The sequence below is a fragment of the Octopus sinensis genome, linkage group LG27 (genome assembly GCF_006345805.1).
Source record: "Octopus sinensis linkage group LG27, ASM634580v1, whole genome shotgun sequence".
Lineage (NCBI taxonomy): Eukaryota > Metazoa > Mollusca > Cephalopoda > Octopoda > Octopodidae > Octopus > Octopus sinensis.
The window spans coordinates 16,180,446-16,204,054 of record NC_043023.1 but is presented as its reverse complement, the minus strand read 5'-3'; the positions used below and the strand labels follow the sequence as shown (position 1 = coordinate 16,204,054).

Sequence of the window (23,609 nt, the reverse complement as noted above, 5' to 3'; positions counted from 1 at the left end):
TTATGTTTATAAGACATTGCATGGTGAGTGTAAGAGGCCAGATGTGGGCAGTTTTAACATAAAATAGCTTGAACGTGTGGGACTGATATGCACAGATGAAATGGTGAAGGATTAATTCAAATACAAATATAATTTTCTGTGTATTCCAGACAATAAAGAAGAGAAATTTTGCTACATATATGTCAGAGTTCAGAAGATATATTTTGCAGTAATTCAGTATATATTTATAGAAACAGGGTTATACGTGTTATGAGTAAGACGTTCAATACTAATGATGTAGTTTATATAAAAATCCTGTGATGCTGAGGTCATCTGATAATCTGAAACGAAAGAGAAACAACAGTGTAAAACATACAAGATAATTAGGAATTAGAGAGATTAAAACAGTGAAAGTTTTACTACATTTTTATATCGACATGGCTGTAGAAGTGCAGGGATGGTTGTGTGGTAAGAAGTTGGCTTCCCAACCACATGGTCCTGGGTTCAGTCCCAGAGTGGCCAAACAAAGCTTTGGGAGAGGATGTGGTAGATGGAAACTCAAAGAAGGCGACGAGCTTGCTGAAGCGCTAGCACGCCGGGCGAAATGCTTAGCGGTATTTCGTCTCCCACCATGTTATATATACATATATATATATATGACTTGTGGCCATTTGCCAGCCACGTCTGGCACGTAAAAACCACCCACTACACTCACGGAGTGGTTGGCATTAGGAAAGGCATCCAGCCGTAGAAACATTGCCAGATCAGACTGGGTCTGGTGCAACCTTCTGGTTTCCCAGACCCCAGTTGCACCGTCCAACCCATGCCAGCATGGAAAACGGACGTTAAACGATGATGATGATGATGACTGGATTCTTTCAGTCTCCATCTACCAAATCCACTCACGAGGCTTTGGTCGGCCCGAGGCTATAGTAGAAGACACTTGCCCAAGGTGCCACGCAGTGGGACTGAACACGGAACCATGTGGTTGGTAAGCAAGCTACTTACCACACAGCCACTCCTGCACCTATATATATATATATGACGGGCTTCTTTCAGTTTCCGTCTACCAATCCACTCACAAGGCTTTGGTCGGCCCGAGGCTATAGTAGAAGACACTTGCCCAAGGTGCCACGCAGTGGGACTGAACCCGGAACCATGTGGTTGGTAAGCAAGCTACTTACCACACAGCCACTCCTACGCCTAATAATAATTGTATTTCATTACTGAGGTAAAATTTAGTCCCTGGCTATTCAAAATAGATATCCCAGGTATTTTTATTTCATTACTCTTTTACTTGTTTCAGTCATTTTGACTGCGGCCATGCTGGAGCACCGCCTTTAATCGAGCAACTCAACCCCAGGACTTATTCTTTTAGTAAGCCCAGTACTTATTCTATCGGTCTCTTTTGCCGAACCGCTAAGTGACAGGGATGTAAACACACCAGCGTCGGTTGTCAAGCAATGCTAGGGGTACAAACACAGACACACAAACGCACACATACATACATATATATATATACACATGTACGACAGGCTTCTTTCAGTTTCCGTTTACCAAATCCACTCACAAGGCATTGGTCGGCCCGGGGCTATAGCAGAAGACACTTGCCCAAGATGCCACGCAGTGGGACTGAACCCGGAACCTTGTGGTTGGTAAACAAGCTACTTACCACACAGCCACTCCTACACCTATATATATATATATATACATACGACAGGCTTCTTTTCAGTTTCCGTCTACCAAATCCACTCACAAGGCTTTGGTCGGTCCGAGGCTATAGCAGAAGACACTTGCCCAAGATGTCACGCAGTGGGACTGAACCCGGAACCTTGTGGTTGGTAAACAAGCTACTTACCACACAGCCACTCCTGCACCTATTCTTCCTTTTTTATTTAATACCGGTTCCAGTCACTGGACTCTGGCCTTGCTGAGGTGTTATCGTGAAACGGTTTAGTCAAACAAATTTACTCCAGTACTTTATTTTTCACAAGCCTGGTACTTATTCCTTTTTGTTTTTTTTTTGCTGAACTGTTAAGTTACAAGAACATAAACAAACCAACAATGGTTTTTAATTGGTGGTGGTGGACAAACACAAAGGCACACACACATCTTTAAATATAAAGCTGAAGTTGTCTGTGTGTGTGGCAGGTTTTGCAGCCTTCAACTAACACTATCTCCTCCGAGACCCCTGCGACGCAAGTTGACCAAAATTGAGAGTATGATAGAAGAAGGCTTGCTCTTCGTTCCGTAGAAGAAAAAATCCAAATCGGACCATGTTAACACCAAAAATTATTTATATCAAAAAGGTGCTATTTTTCTATGAAAAGCCCTATTTTTTACTATTTATAAAGCTGAAGTTTTTCTGTCTGTGTGTGGGCCCGTTTGGTAGCCTTCAACTATCACTATCTCCTCTTCTGAGACCCTGTGATGCAAGTTGACCAAATTGAGAGTATGATAGAAGAAGGCTTGCTCTTCATTCCGTAGAAGAAAAAATTCAAATCGGACCATGTTAACACCAAAAATTATTTGTATCAAAAAGGTGCTTTTTTCTCTATGAAAATCCCTATTTTTTACGGTTTTTTGACTGCTGTGTCGCCACTTTTCGGTGTATTTCAACCAGAAAAATGTTCACTTAAAGAGAATAACAAGCTACATAATGCAAAATTTTTACTTTTTAAAAATTCCAATTCTAAAGGGTCGAAATAAACCCGAGCATCGCCGGACGATACTGCTAGTAACTTATTAAGTTTAACCCCTATTAAACCAATGAAAAGAATTTTTTCAAATTGTCTTCGCCTAAATTTGTATTTTAGCACCAAAAGAAAAATCTACACAGAACAACACCAGTTGATTTCAAAACATCTTCTACAAAACTTTCTAGTACAAAATCTTGAATTTCCTAAGATTTCTGATTATAAGAGGTTTGTACAGAGAGAAGACGAACTTCAATATAAAAATAAGATGAAATTATTACTTTACTCACATTTAATCTCAATCGTTATCTTCGAAAGAGTCCTTTCCCCGGCGATTTTGATACAAAAAGTAGAAATTCATCCAGAAAAGTCGCTAATTACAGAAAAGAGATCAAACAAAGAATTAACACCAGAAACAACAGTGATCCAATTATAATGGGAATTTATAAAATATGCATTGGTTTTGCTTTTCAAACACCGAAACGAAATTGTATTATTGTACCAGAATTAACGGTAATTATTTAGGCCAAGCAAATGTTTCTCCTGTTCTGAGTTCAAATTCTACCGATGTCAATTTTGCCTTTCATTACTTCGGAAGCAATAAAGTCAAAATTCCAGAGGTAGTTACTAATCTACCCCCACCACCGTTATTAGGCCTCTTAATAACTTTGCCCCTAACGGATAATATTTTCTACTCTAGGCACAAGGCCCGAAATTTTGGGGGGGAGGGAGGGGCCCCAGTCGGTTACATCGACCATAGTGCGTAACTGTACTTGATTTATTAACCCCGAAAGGATGAAAGGCAAAGTCGACCTCGGCGGAATTTGAACTCAGAACGTAGCGGCAGACGAAATACCTATTTCTTTATTACCCACAAGGGGCTAAACACAGAGGGGACAAACAAGACAGACAACGGATTGAGTCGATTACTCCGACCCCAGTGCGTAACTGGTACTTAATTATATATATATATAATTACAAAGGGTAAAATTAATTAATTAAGATGTAATCAATAATTTCACCAAGTTGAATTCGGCATGAAAAAAGGACCATTTCATGGTAAACTTAAGTAATGCTTAATAATTAGGGTTCAGCAAATTATTAATAATAATTATTATTAATAATTAGGGCTGCTATTTCTAAACTTCGGCATGTGGTAAAGCAAATCTTTGCTGAACCCTAATTATTAAGTATACACACACACACACACACACACCATATATATATATATATATATATATATATATATATATATATATACTTTATTTAAAGCAGCAGAAAATTCACAAAACCTGTTACTCTGAGTTTCCCGTTGCCGTTCATCGGACAGTTTTTTGCTATATATATATATATATATATATATATATATATATATATATATATGTGTGTGTGTGTGGTGTGTATGTATATATATATATATATGTGTGTGTGTGTGTGTATATATAATATATATATATATATATGTGTGTGTGTGTATATATATATATATATATATATATATATATATATATATATATAACGTACGTTCTCAAATAACCTTTGCATTTGATTTTTTAATGTCTCTACCCCCCATACTTTCGTGAGTTGAATTGAGCAAACACTATATGAGAGAGGTTTTCTTTAAGTATTAGAAATAGTTTTATAAATTTTTTTTAGCTGCTATTTCTAATGAGTTCAGTATGCGGCAAAGTAATTTATTTTACTAAGCCTTTTATATAATGTAATAATTTGAATTCGCCTTAAATGGTCCCTTTGCATACTGAACACTTGGTGAAATTGATTAATTAATTAATTTTACCCTCAATTGTTGAAATTATATATATATATATATACACACACAAGCACATATATATATATATACACACAATATAAGATCTTTTCCGCGCTAGCTAGTCATGACTAGTTGATCCTTATTTTGTGTTTTTGTGTTTTTATTTACTTTGTTTAACAAAATTATTCATTTTGTGTCTTATTTACTTTGCTAGGTAGCCGTTGTAGGATCGACAAATGACGACTAGCAAGTGCGCGCACCGGGACCACAGTTCGCTAGTAGTATTGTGTGGTGGTCGTGGTTGGATCGGACGGAAGCCTTTCCTTACAAGTTTGCTGTCATATTAATATGATACGTGGCACACCCCTCCTACCTTTCACTATATTAGTTATTAGGATCTTTTCTATTTTGAGGCCAGTTTTTTCAAATTTTTCCTACTGAACCAAACAATTTGAAACTTCGTATACTGGTAGAATGTGTCAAAAGTAAACTTAATTGTAAACCAGAATGAAAACGGAATTGTAACTTCTAAGTTTAACGTTGTTTAATAATTAGAATTTTAACCAATGATATTCCGTCATTCGGCTTTATTTTATTTACTCCGTCTCGACCACCAATTTCGTGACGTATTTAACATCTTAAATGTAAACAAGTCAGCCACCTTAATAAGCCACATGTATTAAATTGAAAATGTTTCCATTCTGTATGTCTGCATGTATGTGTGTGTGTATGTATGTGTAAGTATGTGTGTGTGTGTATGTATGTGTAAGTATGTGTGTGTGTGTATGTATGTGTAAGTATGTGTGTGTGGTGTATGTATGTGTAAGTATGTGTGTGTGTATGTATGTGTAAGTATGTGTGTGTGTATGTATGTGTAAGTATGTGTGTGTGTGTATGTATGTGTGTGTGTGTGTATGTATGTATATAGCCGATTCATCGTAATCGTAATTACGATGAATTGGCCATACATACATAGATACATACACACATACTTACCATACATACACACACACACATACATATACACATACACCGAGTAAAAAATTTCAGTTATCTCTCTCTTTCACACATTACTCTCTCTCTCTCTCTCTTCACACACACTAACAGAAGCACTTCACTTACACAACATACTGTCTCCCACACCCCATCAAACACACATACACACACACACACACACATGTACATCAATGCTTCCCCTAGACGGTAACTTCAAAGACAAACTTCCCTCGTCATAAAATCGCTTCCTCTTAGTCTCTTTCGCTCTTATTACTTATGTAAAAAAATAAAAGTTTTTTACGGAAATCGACGGAAATCTGAGCTACGACATACGAAACTTCGCCGAAATGTAATATTAAAAAAGCAAAGAGCTGGCAGAAACGTTAGCACGCCGGGCGAAATGCGTAGCCATATTTCGTCTGCCGTTACGTTCTGAGTTCAAATTCCGCCGAGGTCGATTTTGCCTATCATCACACACACACACACACACACACCACACACACACACACACACACACACCACACACACACACACACACACACACACACACACACACACACACACACACATAGCAGAAAAGAAGTTTGCCAATGTCCAGCGACGTGAGGACCAAAGAACTGAGGTATTTCGTATTGCTAGACAGTGTGTCAGAGAAAATAGTGATGTTACAGGGGAGAAATGTGTCCGCATGGATGATGGGGCACTTGCTTTTATTGTTGGTGAAAAGAAAGAGGCTTGGAGAAGCCATTATGAAAGACTGTTGAATGTGGAGAATGAATGGGAGGAGGAGAGCCTGCCAAATGTTGACCCAGTTGAGGGACCAGCTATCCAAATAGACAGCTCCCTTGTAGTTAAGGCAATTAAGGATATGAACCAGGTAAAGCCCCCGGCCCATCATGAATCACTGCTGAGATGCTTAAAACAGCTGGTTATGCGAGCTATGGCCTAGTCACCCGCATTGTTAACCAGGTAGTTCATAATGGAGTCATACCCAATGACTGGCGTAGCAGCACCATAGTCAACTGCTACAAGGGTAAGGGTGATGCTCTATAGAAATAACTACAGGGGTATTAAACTGTTGGATCAGGTGATGAAGGCCACAGAGAGGGTCATAACCCATCTCATTAGGAGAGATTTGCTTAGATGAGATGCAGTTCGGTTTTGTGTCGGGTAGAAGCACCACTGATGCTAGATTCCTGGTCCGACAACTGCTGGAGAAATACCTAGCTAAAGATAAGCCCCTCTACATAGCTTTTGTGGACTTGGAGAAAGCCTTTGACAGGGTTCCCCGATCCCTTATCTGGTGGTCGATGCGGAAACTGTTGATTCACGAATGGCTAATAAGGGCTGTACAGGCTCTATACAGAGAGGCTGTCAGCAAGGTTAGGATTGGCAACGAATATAGTGAAGAATTCCGGGTAGAAGTAGGTGTACACCAGGGCTCAGCCTCAGTCCCCTTTTATTCATCATAGTCATCCAGGCAATAACAGAGGAATTCAAAACAGGTTGCCCCTGGGAGCTCCTCTATGCTGATGACCTGGCCCTCATAGCAGAATCGCTACTGGAACTAAAAAAGAAATTTCGGTGTGGAAACAAGGGTTGGAATCAAAGGGCCTTAGAGTAATGTAGCGAAGAACAAAGTTATAGTATGCAGAAAGGCGAACTCAGCACACACCCCCATCGGGCAGGTGGCCCTGCTCGAGCTGTAGGAAAGGTGTAGGTAGAAACTCCATAAGATGCACCCATGTAAGCTATGGACGCACAAGAGGTGCAGCAACATTAAAGGGAAATTAACAGATAAGATAGCTTTCATGTGCGGCAGATGCACAGGGACAATAGACACCACAGACACTCAGAAAACAGATTCCATCACACTCCAGGGAGAGAAACTAGAAGTAGTTGATAGTTTCCGCTACCTGGGTGACCAAGTTAGTAGTGGGGTGGATGCTCAGAGAGTGTCACCACTAGAACACGAATAGCCTGGGCAAAGTTTAGAAAGCTGCTACCCCTACTGGCGACAAAGGGTCTCTCACTCAGAGTGAAAGGTAGATTGTATGATGCATGTGTGCGAACTGCCATGCTTCACGGCAGTGAAACATGGGCCGTGACTGCAGAGGACATGCGTAGAACTTGAAAGAAATGAAGCTAGCATGATCCGCTGGATGTGTAATGTCAGTGTGAATGCACGACAGAGTGTAAGCACCCTGAGAGAAATGCTAGGCATAAGAATCCGTGGCTTCCCTAAATCGCAACTCTGTGCCACGGGAGAGTTTTAGCATCCGCGATGATGGGCAGATCTGGACATTCGTCAAGTCTGGTGAGTCGTGGATAAGGGATGCCAGTTGGACTGAGCAGACTACACCCCACAACAACAAACTGGCAATGCAAAAATCTTGGGGAAACTAACCAAGAACAATCAGCCATCCCCTGTATATCATCATCTGAAATCCAGATATAAACTGCTGTCCTTGAATGCCCGTAGTTTATGCAACAAGGTGCATCTTTTTGTCTCCCACGTCAAAAGTATCAACCCAGATTTCATCACAGTCACGGAAACGTGGGCACACTCTGCACTCTGTGATGGAGTTTTCAGCATAGCCGGCTACAACCTGTTCCGCAAAGACCGCATTAATCGCTGTGGAGGGGGTGTGATGATTTATGTTCGATCAAGTCTTTCGGCAATCCCCTGTGATGATTTGAACCAATCTCAGCAGGAGGTATTTTTCTGCAATGTACACATGACCATGTCAACACTTCTGCTTGGAGTCATTTACCGTCCTCCAAATTATCGCCAAGACGCACAGCTTTTTGATCTCCTCAGGGCGGCTGCCATGAAAACAGCCACATATGTGTATGTTGCGGGGGACTTCAATTTCCCTGAGATTGACTGGGAGGCCTTCCGTTGGCCGCAAAGTGCAGACGATTTTCTTGAACTGGTGCTGAATTCGAATTGGTCCCAAGTTGTTACCCCCTCCCCCACAAGAGGTAACAACACTTTGGATCTGCTACTAACCGCTTCTCCTGAAACAATCATTAGTGTCGCTACCGAAGAACCTTTGGGTGACTCTGATCATTCCATGATCATGGCCGACTTGTCTCTGATTGGTTGTAACAAAAAACAAACCATCTTCAGATTGCCCGCTTTGACTGGAATAAAGCAAACTGGAGCTCTTATTGTACTGAGCTGCAACGCCCAAACTGGCACAATTTTATGCCTCTGGAGATGTGGACACTATACTCCAGAACATTCTGAATTCAATTGGGCAGCATGTGCAGCATCAGTACCACGCAAGCACAAAAACCACCCAATAGTGCAATTTGAGAGACTGCAGTCCGACTTGCCAGAAAGAACGCCGTAATGCTGAACGGAATACAAATTGCATAAATCAGAGAGCAACAGGAAAAAGCGCAATAGGTCAGCCAACCACCTCAAGCAGGTGACAAAAAAGGCAGTGCTTGAATTTGAACAACGCATTGCAGCTAACCCTGACAGCAAAGGGTTCTGGAAGTATGTGCACTCAAAGCAGAGACCCCACTCTCCAGTTGGTCCCCTTCGCAATCCCCACACAGGACAGATTACTGGCAATCCCGAAGAATGTGCAGAAATCATTGCTGATGCTATGCCGGCATCTTTACTGTCGAAGACCAAAATGTTCCATCATCATCACCCACTGACATCGGACTCTATATCTTCTATGCAATTTACACACCCCAGCAATGCTGCAACGCCACCTAAAGAATAAACGCAATTATGCCTCTCCTGGTCTCAATGGTGTTACATACCTACTTCTCAAACGCAGTGGGTACTTTCTTCTATGCCAACTTTCTCTATTCTTCCAATTCTGTCTCGACAATGGTGTTACTCCCCAGAACAGTGGAAAACTGCCAGTGTCATCCCTCTGTTAACAAAAGGCGACCGCACATCGCCTGTCAACTATCGCCCCGTCAGTCTTACTAGCTGCATCGCAAAACTGATGGAATCCTGTATCAGAGAAACCCTCTGGAACTTCTGGAAGTCTCACAGCCTCAGCCAGCCGTCACAATTCGGATTTATTCCTAACTCCAGCTGCTGTAATCAACTCATCGAGTTTCTTGGGGACGTTACCCAAATCACTGATCGCGGATCCTGGGTGGATGTTGTTTACCTGGACTTTGCTAAGGCTTTTAACTCTGTGCCCACACAAAAGACTTATGGTGAAGCTTTCTGCGTTGGGTGTAAAGACGAACTCTATAACTATAACTGGTTAAAGTCCTTTATTTTCGGCCGAAAAGAGTTGTCACAGTTCTAGGACAGCACTCTTCGCCCTATGAGATGACATCTGGTGTGCCGCAGGGATCTGTATATATTTTAGATTTTCTCAAAAGTCTAACATTGCTGACTAATATAACTAGCTTCTCTATTACTGCCTGTGTCTCTCCTCTCTTTTTGTTATTCTATCTACAGATAGGTTTGTATGTGTAGTTCTTATATATACACATTCATACATTACCTACCTCTTTACTTGTTTCAGTTATTGAACTGTGGCCCATGATGGGGCAACCACCTTGAAAGGTTTAGTGAAACTAATTGCGCCCACTACATATTTTTAAGTTTGTTATTTATCAGTGTCGTTTGCTAAACCGTGAAGTTGCAAGGACATAAACAAAACAACACACCAATTGTTAATTTGGATAGGGACAAACACAAAGACATTGTCTATGATGCTACTGGATCAACTAAAATATGTTACCCCCTACTATATGTGAATAGTTTTTCCTCTATTTGTTATACTAACTACACCCTCACACACCCACAAAAACATTTTTTTGTAAGGTGGTTGGTGTTAAATCCAGACACGAAACTTATGTTGGGAGTGGAGGTGGAGGTACTGGCTCAGTTCTGCCCAACTAATGCCAGCATAGAAAAGTGCGGATCATGAATATCATCATCATCGTTTGAACGTCCGTTTTCCATGCTAGCATGGGTTGGACGGTTCAACCGGGATCTGGGAAGCCAGAAGGCTGCACCAGGCTCCAGTCTCATCTGGCAGTGTTTCTACAGCTGGATGCCCTTCATAATGCCAACCACTCCGTGAGTGTAGTGGGTACTTTTTACGTGCCAGTGGCACAGGTGCCAGGCGAGGCTGGCAATGGCCACGATTGGATTGGTGGTTTTTACATGCCACCAGCATGGAAGCCAGTGAAGGCGGCGCTGGCATTGGCCACATCCGGACGGTGCTTTTGACATGCCACCGGCACAGGGATCACAACTACAATTTCCATTGATTTTTGATGTTGATGTACTTGACTCAATAGGTTTCCTCAAGCACAGGGTCGAATATATATTTTTAATATTTTTTTGCAAACAACATGCAGATGCAAGTGTTACCTGTTGAAAGCCCTGCATACCAGATGCTAGCAAGTTTATGGGCCATTAGGAGAGAATACCTGCCATTTCGGGACCTATCTCTTGACAGCATCATTGGGCACCCCTCACTGAAATGAGACCCTGCTTGCTAGATCAACTGGTCATCAGGTTTCACTCAATATTCTTCTAGCCATTGCTCATCGTTGCTTTCTAACCAAATCCAGTGGTTTGCCTTTTCCAGTGTAGTTTGGATATTACTCCTAGTGGTATTTGCTTTGCGATGAATTAAGTCAATGATGGCAATAGTCACTTCACACTGAGTCCAACAAACCCTCTACATCCAACTTTGATTGAAAAATGCTCTGCTTTCCAGCCTGTGTCTTCACATTCCTCTAGGAGGTTTTCATAACAGCCAATCTTTTGAGCTTGGGCGGCATCCATGTTATCTTCATGAGCAACTCAACTAGATTTACCACTTTCTTTCTTTTACGCCATATTATCATATATATATATATATATATATATGATCATCATCATCATCACTTTTTGGTCCTGGCATCTGTTTGGCAAGACTGAGTTAGTTCTTATTGACATTTACTTCCCCATTCTACCTACCCCAACTATATTTTGGAGTTGACTACTTCAAGTTTCTTATTTCTTTGCATCCATCAATTAATGATAATATAGTATATCTTGTATATAATATAACATATACATATATCAAAACAGGAGATAAGAAAAAATTTTTGGTATTATTTATTCACCATTACACATGTTTCATTTACTAATAGGGGTTACAAAATTGTATTTAACAGAGAAACATGTAAGATATCTTCTGTTAGAAAGTCTTCTGACAGAAAATTAGAGAGTATTATCATGCTGAGTAAAAAGTAAGCAACGTTTTGAAACATGAAATTCATCACAATATATTTCAGCAATGTGGAAATTTTATTCATCAAAGTAAGTACCATTACAATCAACACATTTGTGCCAATGAGTTACAAGTTTGTTTATTTTGGTAACATAAAAATCTGGAGTTCTGGAGCTGATGAACTCCTTGAACACAGTTTCAGCATCAGTTTGATTTTTGAACTCCTTCTCTTTCAGGAAACCATCAAGGTGCTTGAAAAAGTGGTAGTCGGTAGGAGAAAGGTCTGGGGAATAAGCTGGGTGGGGAAGAAATTCATAGCCAAGTTCCTTCAACTTTTGGAGCATCATTAGTGAAATTTATGGTCGAGCATTGTTATGAAGAATGATTGGCCCTCTTCTGTTGACCAGTCTGGGACAGAGGACTAGCGGTTTTTCTTTCATTTTGGCAATTTCATGACAATATGTTTCTGCAGTAATGTTTTTTCCAGATTTTAAAAAGTTATAATGGATGATTCCAAAAGTACACCACCAAGCAGTCACCATAACCTTCTTTTTGAAGAGCTTGGGTTTAGGGAAGGATTTTGGTGCTTCATTTTGCTCCAACCACTGCAAAGAACGTTTTTTATTGTACAGAATCCACTTTTCATTGCAAGTTACAATATGGTCAAGAAATGGATTGGTCTGGTTGCGGAGAAGAAGCAATAAGCATTTTCTGATTTTCATTCAAATTTGTCGAGCTTTTTTGATTTTCTGATTGCAGGAAAATGGTTGCAGGCAGTTTTCTGACTAACTTGAAGTTCTTTTGCCAGTTCTCAAGTGGTTTTATATGGATCTTTCTCAATGACAGTCTCTACTTGACTGTCATCGATGACAGATGGGCGTCCATAATGCTCACAATCTGCAAAATCATTTAAACCATTTTCAAGCTGACCTCTCACTGGTCATTTCCCCACCAAATGTTTCATTGATATCATGAACAGTTTTAGCTGCTTTACATCCTTTTTTGAAGTTGAATTGCAAAACTGCTCAAATATCGCACTTTCACAGTTCCCTTTCAGATGATTGTATGAATGGGGAAAAAAAATATAAATGTTAATTTATTGATGCATTTGGGTAAGTTTATATCTGTATTATCAGACAACTGCAAAAAAATGTTTAACAAAAATTCAAAACCCTGCAAAAATCTGGTACAAATTCTTCATGGTTCAAAACGTTGCTTATTTTTTATTCAATCTGATAATTGATTCGCTGTCTGAGGAGTTTTTAATAAGAGATATTTTATAATTTTCTCTTACATGTATAATATTCTAACTCGTACTAGCAAATGAAACATGCGCAATGGTGAATAAATAATACTAAAAATATTTTCCACTCTACTGTTTTGATGCGTAATTACTCTGCAAATATTATTTTCCAATATTTTTCTACTCTTATACATACCTCACACAATTATAACATCTACATACAATATTGGCATACTGGAATATACAGGTGTGCTTCACGAGGACACGGCTTCGATTACAAGCCTATCTACATACTATATGTGTGTGTATATATATATATATATATATATATATATATATATGTATGCACGCATACATATGTACAGAAAGACTGATAGAAGGCACAGGCACGTAGTTCCCTTCTTAATCATATGGTTTTGAGTTCAGTCCCAGTGCATGGCAAACTTCGCCAAGTATCACTTATGATAGCCAAGATTGACCAAATCCTTGTGAGTGAATTTGATAGATGGAACCTGTAAGAAATCTATCTATATAATATGTGTGTATATCTGTTTATGTTTGTGCTCTATAAAAGTTGCAAGCTACAAGGTTTGCTGTTGTCATTTCTCTGGTTGACAAATTGTCTGCTTACTTCAAGCCTTTCAAGACATGTGTAATCAAGAGATTCCTTATTTAAAACACAGTCAAGTGTTAATGACAGGAAAGGCATCTGGTTGTGAAAGAATACTTCAATCATTTTTTAATTTAAAACATACTTGACTCGAAAAACATGTAAATCAAACAAGACATATTCAGATACATACATGCATTTGATGATATTTATATGTATATATACATATGATATATGTATATATATGATTGAAATATATATGTATCAGTCGTGGTGATATTAATTTTATTGACTTTTTGTGAAATGGCACATTTTAATATATTGGACTGTTCAATATATATGCCTGCTTTGAGTGTGAGTGTACATGTGGTTTCTTGATGTTGGTTATGGAACTGTGGAGTTCAATATGGAACATTATTGTGTTTGTTGATGTATATTGATCTATATTGTTTATATTGTATTATTGTGTATATATATATATGTAAGAATATGAGTGTGTATGCACACATATTTATATTTATATGTAAATTTTTTTCATACTTGCATTAAATTCTCTGAAGAGGCCGTGAGATATTCTTGTTAATGTCTCATTTATACCTGCTTTATATGGCTAATAGGTTAAATGGGACATACCTGTCTTCACGGCCGAAACAGCTGTCAGCTACAATGTAAATGTATTTCTATGTCTTGTTATATTTGCACTATATTAATGTATAATATCATTGCTATTGTGTAGTGGTTTAATAAAGTATTGATTCGGTATTATCTGATGGTTGATGATTGATTTGGATATATTTCTCCATTTTCTCATTTTGTATATATATATATATGTGTGTGTGTATGTATGTATAATTATTTTCTTGTTAATTAATGATTCCTATCAATATAAGTATTCCCCCACTACATGTCTACTATTACATGTCTTAAAAAAGAAACAAAAATCTCATTGTTTTGGGCGAATGATTCAACCATTATGAAACCAAAGATTTTTTACTGTTGTCTCTGAAGGCAGCTGTGCACCTCACCAACCCACCCATCCCACTTTACATGACACATTCACTTGTATTCTTTTATTTATTCTGATCTCCCACCCAAAGAATATTCATCCTAATAATTTCCATGACTTTTGTTTCGGGTGAACTTCTACTTAGAAGGAAATTCCATTTATGCATGTATGCATACATTTACACCGGGAAAAGTCATTTAACATTGTCTTTACATTTGGATGTTTATCATTAAAAAATGTTTTGAAACCTAGAATTGTTTCTTCTTTTATTAATTTCAGTCAGTGTGCTATGACCATGCTCAGGCACTGTCTTTGGGTGTCTTTCATTGACCCTATCAATATTAGAGATAATTTCAAACATAGGGCAGGGTCCCATTTTAACGATGCCTGTTCATTGAAAGTAACCTTTGATAGCCTAGTATACTAGAGTAGTAAACATGTAAATGAACACACACACATACACACAAACACATCTTGCGGGCTTCTTCATAGAATCATTCTCCCAATTTGACTCACATGACATTGATCAACCTAAGACTACAGTAAAAGACACTTACCCAATATACCATACAGCATAATTGAACCCAGAAACCCATGGGTGTGAAGCAAATTTTTCAACCATAAAGCTATCCTTTATATATATCTTTATAAAAATTCTTTTGTTTAAAAGAAAAAGATGAAAGCCTTTTAATTTTTTCTTCTTTATTATGAAAATGTCCTGCGTAAGTTATCTGGCGTTAATATTGGCTGGGGTTGGAAGTTTCTGGTACAAGAAAATTAAAGGGGATAAGTTCAGCTAGGAATATTATCTTTGTCACATATTCTACTGGAACTTGTAAATTATAACATGTTTCATGTAATAACAAAATTTGTAAATAATTTCAATATTCATTTCATCCAGTATTGTTTAAAGCAGTGATTCCCAATGTGGTCCCTGGAACCTACCAGTGGTCCCCAGAGAATTCGTAGCCATAAAAAATTGAAGCCATTTCAGATCTACACAATATTGTTCGATAATAAAGACACTGTTAGTTAATAATAATTTATATGAAGACAGAATAATAATAAGAAAACAAAATTCAATAATTATTCCATAAGAATCAATGATGTATAATATATAATCAATGATATATTACAATCAAGAACTACATAATTTAAATTTTATAATCACAACAGTTTCATAATAAATTCGATATTTTTAATAGATCACTACATAATATTGTTTAATAATAAATTTGATACTTTAAATTTATAGAAATAAAATATTGATTATTTTTATTTTTTTTATGATCAGTTGTAATAATAACTGAACCAACTGCTAAAAAGGCAAAACTGAAGAAATGCAAAGAAGATTTTATCATGTTTGGTTTTGTATCTGTAGACTCAAAACCTATGTATCTTGAATATAATGCCATCATGACAAATTATTCCATGAAGAAAGTTAAGCTGGAGCAGCACCAGAAATTAAGGCATCCATCATCTGTTGGTAAACCTATCTCCTAGCTTCCCTTTTGGCAGTCTGATACAATTCCCTGCTATCAACGGTCTTCCAGTCCTTCAAAGCCTGTTTCTTTTCCTTACTAGCCCTGTCAACAACATTGTTCCACCACCACGTTACCTTGGGTTGAGAGTAGACTTTGCACCATCCACAGATCTGGTCACTAGCCCCCAAAAGGTTGACCTGTAGAAAACTCCAGTTGTCTTCCACAGCTTTGAGTAATATGTCTCTCAATCTCTTTTTGCAGGATCCTTAAGCTTCCAGACCCTTCTCCTCCATTCTGGTCGTCTTCTGGGCATCCATTTAGCCCTGATCCTGAAGTCGCTAACTACTAATCTATATTGTGGGGTACATTCTTCCCCTGGGAAAGTTTGGGCATTTACAAGTAGTCGTCTTTCCTGTTTCCTAGTGAGGATGTAGTCAATTTGACTAGTGTGTCTACCAGATTGGTAGGTGACTAAATGGCCCTGAATATGCTAATCGATTAGCATTTAGTAATTATGATACTTCTACAATTGAAAATAATTTTAATAAATAATGAATTTATGTATTGTGGCATTTGATACTTGTCAATTGTCTACATTGTTCACATAAATGCCAGTACCAGGCAGAGGTGGTTTCCAGCAGTAAGAGAAGCTTAAGAATAAATAAATGGAAATTTGTCAGCAGAACAAAGTTAGCAACCTCTTACACTCTCAGTGTTGTGATGAGAGCCAAGGTACCCTCTTGTGAGGAATGGACTGAACCGAGAGAGTGTATATAGTTTGTGTTATTTCATAGTGAAGTTCGAGAGTGTGGGTTGGTTTGTTCATTCTTAAGAGATAGTTATGTTGTTATTGCTGCTGCATTATCTTATTTTATCACACTGGTACCACATATTTCAGGCCATAATTGCAATAGTGGTGGTACTACTATATTGGATACAAACCATGTTACAGCATCTGGCGGCAAAAGGCTCGAAGATCACGTAGCATGTAATTCACCTGCAAACTAAGCATTAAATTCTTTCATACCAGATTGTCATCCTTCTGAAATTCCCTTGTCCATGTTATTTCCTCTGCAGCCATCCACACATTTTATTCAAGATCAACTACGTCAATCTTACCAGTTTTGAAGGCACAGCTCTTGTCTCAGAAGGAATGCAAAAGGCAAGGATACAGCCCCCTTTATCCAGCCAAATTGTTCAAATAAAACATGGGAAAAAAAATCCTAACACCCACTACTATTCCTGTGAATTAGTAAGCTGTAAACTATATCAAACTGAGCCCACATCATCATCTTTAACATGTCTCACAGCTAGAACCCTTTTACTAAATATTTTAGCCAATCATTTATCTCAAGAATGGCAGCTTCTACATGGAATCACATTCTCATCAGACATTAATTTACACAAGTTGAAAAAAGACATCATCTACATTCACATTAACAGTTTAGGAAAGCCTACAGATGTTCTCTTGCTCGCACTTTATATTAATACAAATAAGAATTTTTAACAAAGGTACATAGCCAAAAATTTTATAGGAGGAAATAATGTCAACTATATTGATCCACCCCTGGTCTTGGGGTTGTGGTGGTGGCATTGGAGGTTGTAGTAATGGTTGTAGTGGTGGTTGTGAAGATGATTCTGATATTGATAGTCTTTGCATTGAGGTGGTGGCAGAGTCAGAGTAAATAATAAGAGCCCAGTTAACACAAGATTCTTAAATTTCGGAGATCATAAGATAGAGAGCAAGAAGTTAAAAGTTCCAATACTGTCCCAATTCCTACACTCCAGATTCTTCAACTATTTTATAAGAAAGGGGTTAATGGCAGGATAGGGATTCAGCTTAAAAATAAATTGTATAACAAAAAATACATAAATAAATTACTGCTCCAACGATGTAATTTTAGTATGTGTGTATGTATGTATGTATGTGTGTGTGTATGTATGGATCAAAACAGTTTGATTCAAATTCTGTGGTACTTATATATTCATACATACATATAGATGTATATAACATATATATATATTGTATGTAAACATCTTTTATAAATATATATAATTCATGCATCTATAATACACACACATTATAAATATATACACATATATGCATATGCATTAGAATATGTGTGTATAGGTGTATATATATATATATATATATGCATATGTTTGTATACATGTGTGTGTGTATAAAAATAAATATAAGCACTCAGGATCTACGCAAATTTTATATATACTCCACGAAGTTCAAAAGGTAAAAATCCGGTATTTTAAATTTTTGTTGCATTTCTAATCTTTCTGATGTCTAAGGATGGATATTTATGCGTATGAATCTTTTTCTTTTTATTTTGTTTCAAATATAATTCTAGGGAACTGAAAAAGCTGTGTACGTTACGATAAAGCAATTTGTCAAAATGTAAACAATTGCTTTCCACGTCACAGATAAGACTACGCAGATAATAAGTTCACTAGAAAGATCTGGGGTCCTGGCCTCAAAATAGAAAAGATCCAGTTACTGATCTCCTTACCACTAATGACCAAACTTTTACTTCCGTTTATCACTGTCTTTGGACGTCTTCTTTATTCTTTTTATCATAAACTGAGGTCCCTTTCTTCTTTTCTACTCTAGGCACAAGGCCCGAAATTTTGCGGGAGGGGCCAGTCGGTAAGATTGACCTAATTTATCGAACTAGAAAGGATGAAGGCGAAGTCGACCTCGGCGGAGTTTGAGTTCAGAACTTAACGGCAAACGAAATACCTATTTCTGTTTCTTTACTACCCACAAGGGGCTAAACACAGAGAGGACAAACGAGGAAAGACAAAGGGATTAAGGCGATTATATTGACTCCAGTGCGTAACTGGTACTTATTTAATCGACCCCGAAAGGATAAAAGGCAAAGTCGACCTCGGCGGAATTTGAACTGAGAACGTAACGGCAGACGAAATACCTCTAAGCACTTCGCCCACCGTGTAACGATTCTACCTGTTCGCCGGGGTCAGTTTATTACAAAACCCAATAAGGACCAATAAGTTAAAATACTAGAGGACTCGAGCCCTCAATAATGCCGGGGTTTGTGTTGGAAATTCTGCACGATCGGAGTATGAGTACAACGAGTGAAAACGCGGAAGTAGCAGGTAAGCAAGGAAATTACATTTATCACATTTCGAAAGAGACATCAAAAGGGAGTTTATTTTTAACGAAATTTTCTAATATAGGGGTAGCTATGAGGTAACACGTTTATTTCTCAATCCCATGGTTCCGGGTTCAGTTCCGCTGTATGAAATTTTGGTAAATTTTACCGAAATTTTCTATAAATATGCTTCGGGTTGTGTAGATTCTAATGGTATCGGATTTTATTGTGAATTTTTTTTTTCCCGAGGGCGGGGAGAGGAATTTCGGAAAATTCACGAGACGACTTTGTTTCCTCGTAACTTTCAGAAAAAAGGGTTTATGTTTACAATATGGGCGGAGGTAACGACAATGGACCGCAACCCCTTTGGGATATTTTGTTGCAGATTCGGAATCTCGGCACTCGATATATATTTCTTTACTACCCACAAGGGGCTAAACATAGAGGGGACAAACGGATTAAGTCGATTACATCGACCCAGTGCGAAACTGGTACTTTATTTATCGACCCCGAAAGGATGAAAGGCAAAGTCGACCTCGGCGGAATTTGAACTCAGAACGTAGCGGCAGACGAAATACCTATTTCTGTTTCTTTACTACCCACAAGGGGCTAAACATAGAGGGGACAAACAAGGACAGACAAAAGTATTAAGTCGATTACATCGACCCAGTGCGTAACTGGTACTTTATTTATCGACCCCGAAAGGATGAAAGGCAAAGTCGACTTCGGCGGAATTTGAACTCAGAAAGTAGCGGCAGACGAAATACCGCTAAGCATTTCGCCCGGCGTGCTAACGTTTCTGCCAGCTCGCCGCCTCGATATAGTGGGTTCCTGTAAAAAAAGGAGAAAAAAAAATCTCAAAGGGGTGCGGTCCACTGTCTTTACCTCCGCCACAATATTACCCGGAAACGAAATAAAAATAAAATTTTCAGAAAATCCTACCCCCACCTCAAGATTTCCCCCCAAAATTTCTTTATAACCGTAATGTATGCTGTTTGAAAGATATACAAAATTTCATCTAAAAAACCCCTTTTCCTTAACAGTTATGAGGGAAAGACATCTGATCTTGTGAATTTTTCGAAGTCCTCTCCCCACCCCCTCGAAAAAAGATTTTATTTTTATAATCGCAGGAGTGGCTGTGTGGTAAGTAGCTTGGTTACCAAACACATGGTTCCGGGTTCGGTCCCACTGCGTGGCACCTTGGGCAAGTGTCTTCTACTATAGCCTCGAGCCGACCAAAGCCTTGTGAGTGGATTTGGTAGACGGAAACTGAAAGAAGCCCTTCGTATATATATATATATATATATATATATATATATATATATATATATATTAAGGAATGACCCTGAGAAGGTCGTTCGACTCACTTGAAAAGAGCAGCTAAAACTCAAAACCGCAAAAAATAGTAGTAATTCTGAAACTAGAGGAAAATAAAAACATTTATCCCCTTCAAACTTTGTACCCTGCAAGGTTTCAACATCTTCACGCAATCAAATTTAATTAAATTAAATTAAATCCTGCAAGGTTTCAACATCTTCACGCAATCAAATTTAATTAAATTAAATTAAATCAGGGTCATTCCTTAATATTTTGTTGAATGTATCATATAGTCTGTGACTATTTCTATTTTCTCACTTGACCGCTGGTGGCAGAAAATTTTTCTTGAATTTTTTGTTACCCTTATATTGATATATATATATATATATGCGTGTTTGTGTGTCTGTGTTTGTCCCCCTAGCATTGCTTGACAACCGATGCTGGTGTGTTTATGTCCCCGTTACCTAGTGGTTCGGCAAAAGAGACTGATAGAATAAGTACTGGGCTTACAAAAGAATAAGTCCCGGGGTCGATTTGCTCGATTAAAGGCGCTGCTCCAGCATGGCCGCAGTCAAATGACTGAAACAAGTAAAAGAGTAAACTTAGTGGTTTGGCAAAATAGACCGATAGAATAAATACTGGGCTTACAAAAGAATAAGTCCCGGGGTCGAGTTGCTCGATTAAAGGCGGTGCTCCAGCATGGCTGCAGTCAAAATGACTGAAACAAGTAAAAGAGTAAACTTAGTGGTTCGGCCAAAGAGACCGATAGAATAAGTACTGGGCTTACAAAAGAATAAGTCCCGGGGTCAAGCTGCTCGATTAAAGGCGGTGCTCCAGCATGGCCGCAGTCAAAATGACTGAAACAAGTAAAAGAGTAAATCGTAATCTATGTCTTTTGAAAATTATTTATATGAAATTTCATAAAAAAAAAAAAAAAGCCATTTTCCTAAACGAGGGAAGAACTCGGATCTTGTGAATTTTCCGGAAGTTCTCTCCTCACCACACCGTTGCTTTCTCCGCATTTTGGCGGGCTAATGCAGTTTCGCACCTCTCCTTGAAAAAAGTATTTTGAAAAAATGTTTTCGGATTAACACCGCATCCACTTCATTAATTTTTTTTCACAATTTTTTTTCAAAATATGCGGAAAAATACGGAGATTATGATTATGAAAAAAATTTCCTTGCAAATTTTTTTTTTATTTCTGTAGTTATGGTTTTAGGAAAAACTTCCGTCCATCCCCCCGTTTTACTTGTGTGTGCATTAAATAATCGTAAATAATAATATAATGTAAATTATATTATATTAATCTAATGTAAATTTTGTGGCACCTTGGGCAAGTCTCTTCTACTATAGCCACCGGCCGACCAAAGTGAATCTTTTCAATTTAACTAAAATTCTATATTTTATATGCAGCTGAAGATTGATCTACGTTTTAAAACTGATGTAATACTTGCATTGTTCAATTAAATGAAGTCGCATGAAACGATCGTACTGCATTACCTTTGGATATCCTTGTTGCTTATTTTGATTATAATCACCCCATTTGATTTATATGGATAATACCATACAAAATTCTGGTGCCTTTAACTTAAGTACCATATTCAACTGAATCTAAATTTTTTACTGAACTTTTATGTATATATAAGGAGTGGCTGTGTGGTAAGTAGCTTGCTAACCAACCACATGGTTCCAGGTTCAGTCCCACTGCGTGGTATCTTGGGCAAGTGTCTTCTGCTATAGCCCCGGGCCGACCAATGCCTTGTGAGTGGATTTGGTAGACGGAAACTGAAAGAAGCCTGTCGTATATATGTATATATATATATATATATATATGTGTGTGTATGTGTTTGTGTATGTGTGTTTGTCCCCCTAGCATTGCTTGACAACTGATGCTGGTGTGTTTACGTCCCCGTCACTTAGCGGTTGGGCAAAAGAGACCGATAGAATAAGTACTGGGCTTACAAAGAATAAGTCCTGGGGTCGATTTGCTCAACTAAAGGTGGTGCTCCAGCATGGCCGCAGTCAAATGACTGAAACAAGTAAAAGAGTATATATATATAATTATTATTTGAGGGAATAAAATCCAAACTTATAAGGAAAAAAATTCAATTTAGAAATACTAAATCAAATTTCACACAATGGCACCTTGGGCAAGTGTCTTCTACTATAGCCCCGAACTGACCAAAGCCTTGTGAGTGGATTTGGTAGACGGAAACTGAAAGAAGCCCTTCGTATATATGTATATATATATATATATACATGTATGTGTGTTTGTCCCCCGAAAGAGACCGATAGAATAAGTACTGGGCTTACAAAGAATAAGTCCCGGGGTCGATTTGCTCGACTAAAGGCGGTGCTCCAGTATGGCCACAGTGAAATGACTGAAACAAGTAAAAGAGTATATAAAAAATTAGAAAAAAACCACCTTTTATCAATTCAAAATGAACAATTAAATTACACCATCTAGAAAATTACATATAACAGAAAAATTAAAATAACTATGATTAAAATAACAATGATTAAGTAAATTGCAAAAAAATAATAAAATAACAAAACCGTATACGGTTTTGTTATTTTATTATTTTTTTGCAATTTACTTAATCATTGTTATTTTAATCATAGTTATTTTAATTTTAATTTTTCTGTCATATGTAATTTTTTAGATGGTGTAATTTAATTCATTTTGAATTGATAAAAGGTGTTTTTTTATAATTGTATATATATATATATATATATATAGTTAATCCAAACAAGAAAACACAACAACGCGAGGACATGGAACAAATAAAGTATTATTGGACGCTCAGGAAAGAAGGGAAGGAGGAGGGTTTAACGTTTCGAGCGGAGCTCTTCGTCGGAAACATAGGAGAAGGGAAAACAGGAAAAAAATCGCCAGCGGTACTCACGAGGTCACACATATATATATATATACACATTTGCATGTATATATAATGTAAAATGATTTATATTCCAAACACCCAGTTAATAAAGACAGTTATTTCAGTAAACTTTATTGAAATAATGGCAATGTATTTTAACAGCAAAGCAGAACTTTCATAAGAAAAGCATTAAAGTGTCCTAAATTAAAACCTTTCATCAAGATTTTGTTATATTGAAAACACCATTTAAATAATGACACAGTTATTTCACTAAATTCTTCATTA

At 37.8% G+C, this 23,609-nt stretch overlaps 2 protein-coding genes across 3 annotated transcripts in view; one reads left to right on the top strand and one right to left on the bottom strand.

The window, feature by feature from the left end:
- Nucleotides 1–23,609, bottom strand: part of LOC115225116 — a 384,942-nt gene that overhangs the window by 341,947 nt on the left and 19,386 nt on the right. The gene's annotated exons all lie outside the window — the stretch shown is intronic.
- The window catches only part of LOC118768153, a 75,187-nt gene continuing 70,439 nt past the window's right edge, over nt 18,862–23,609 (top strand). Inside the window, exon 1 of the mRNA XM_036514090.1 lies at nt 18,862–19,132. Coding sequence (XP_036369983.1) covers nt 19,060–19,132 — 73 coding nt within the window. The 5' untranslated portion in view covers nt 18,862–19,059. The remainder of the gene's footprint in view (nt 19,133–23,609) is intronic.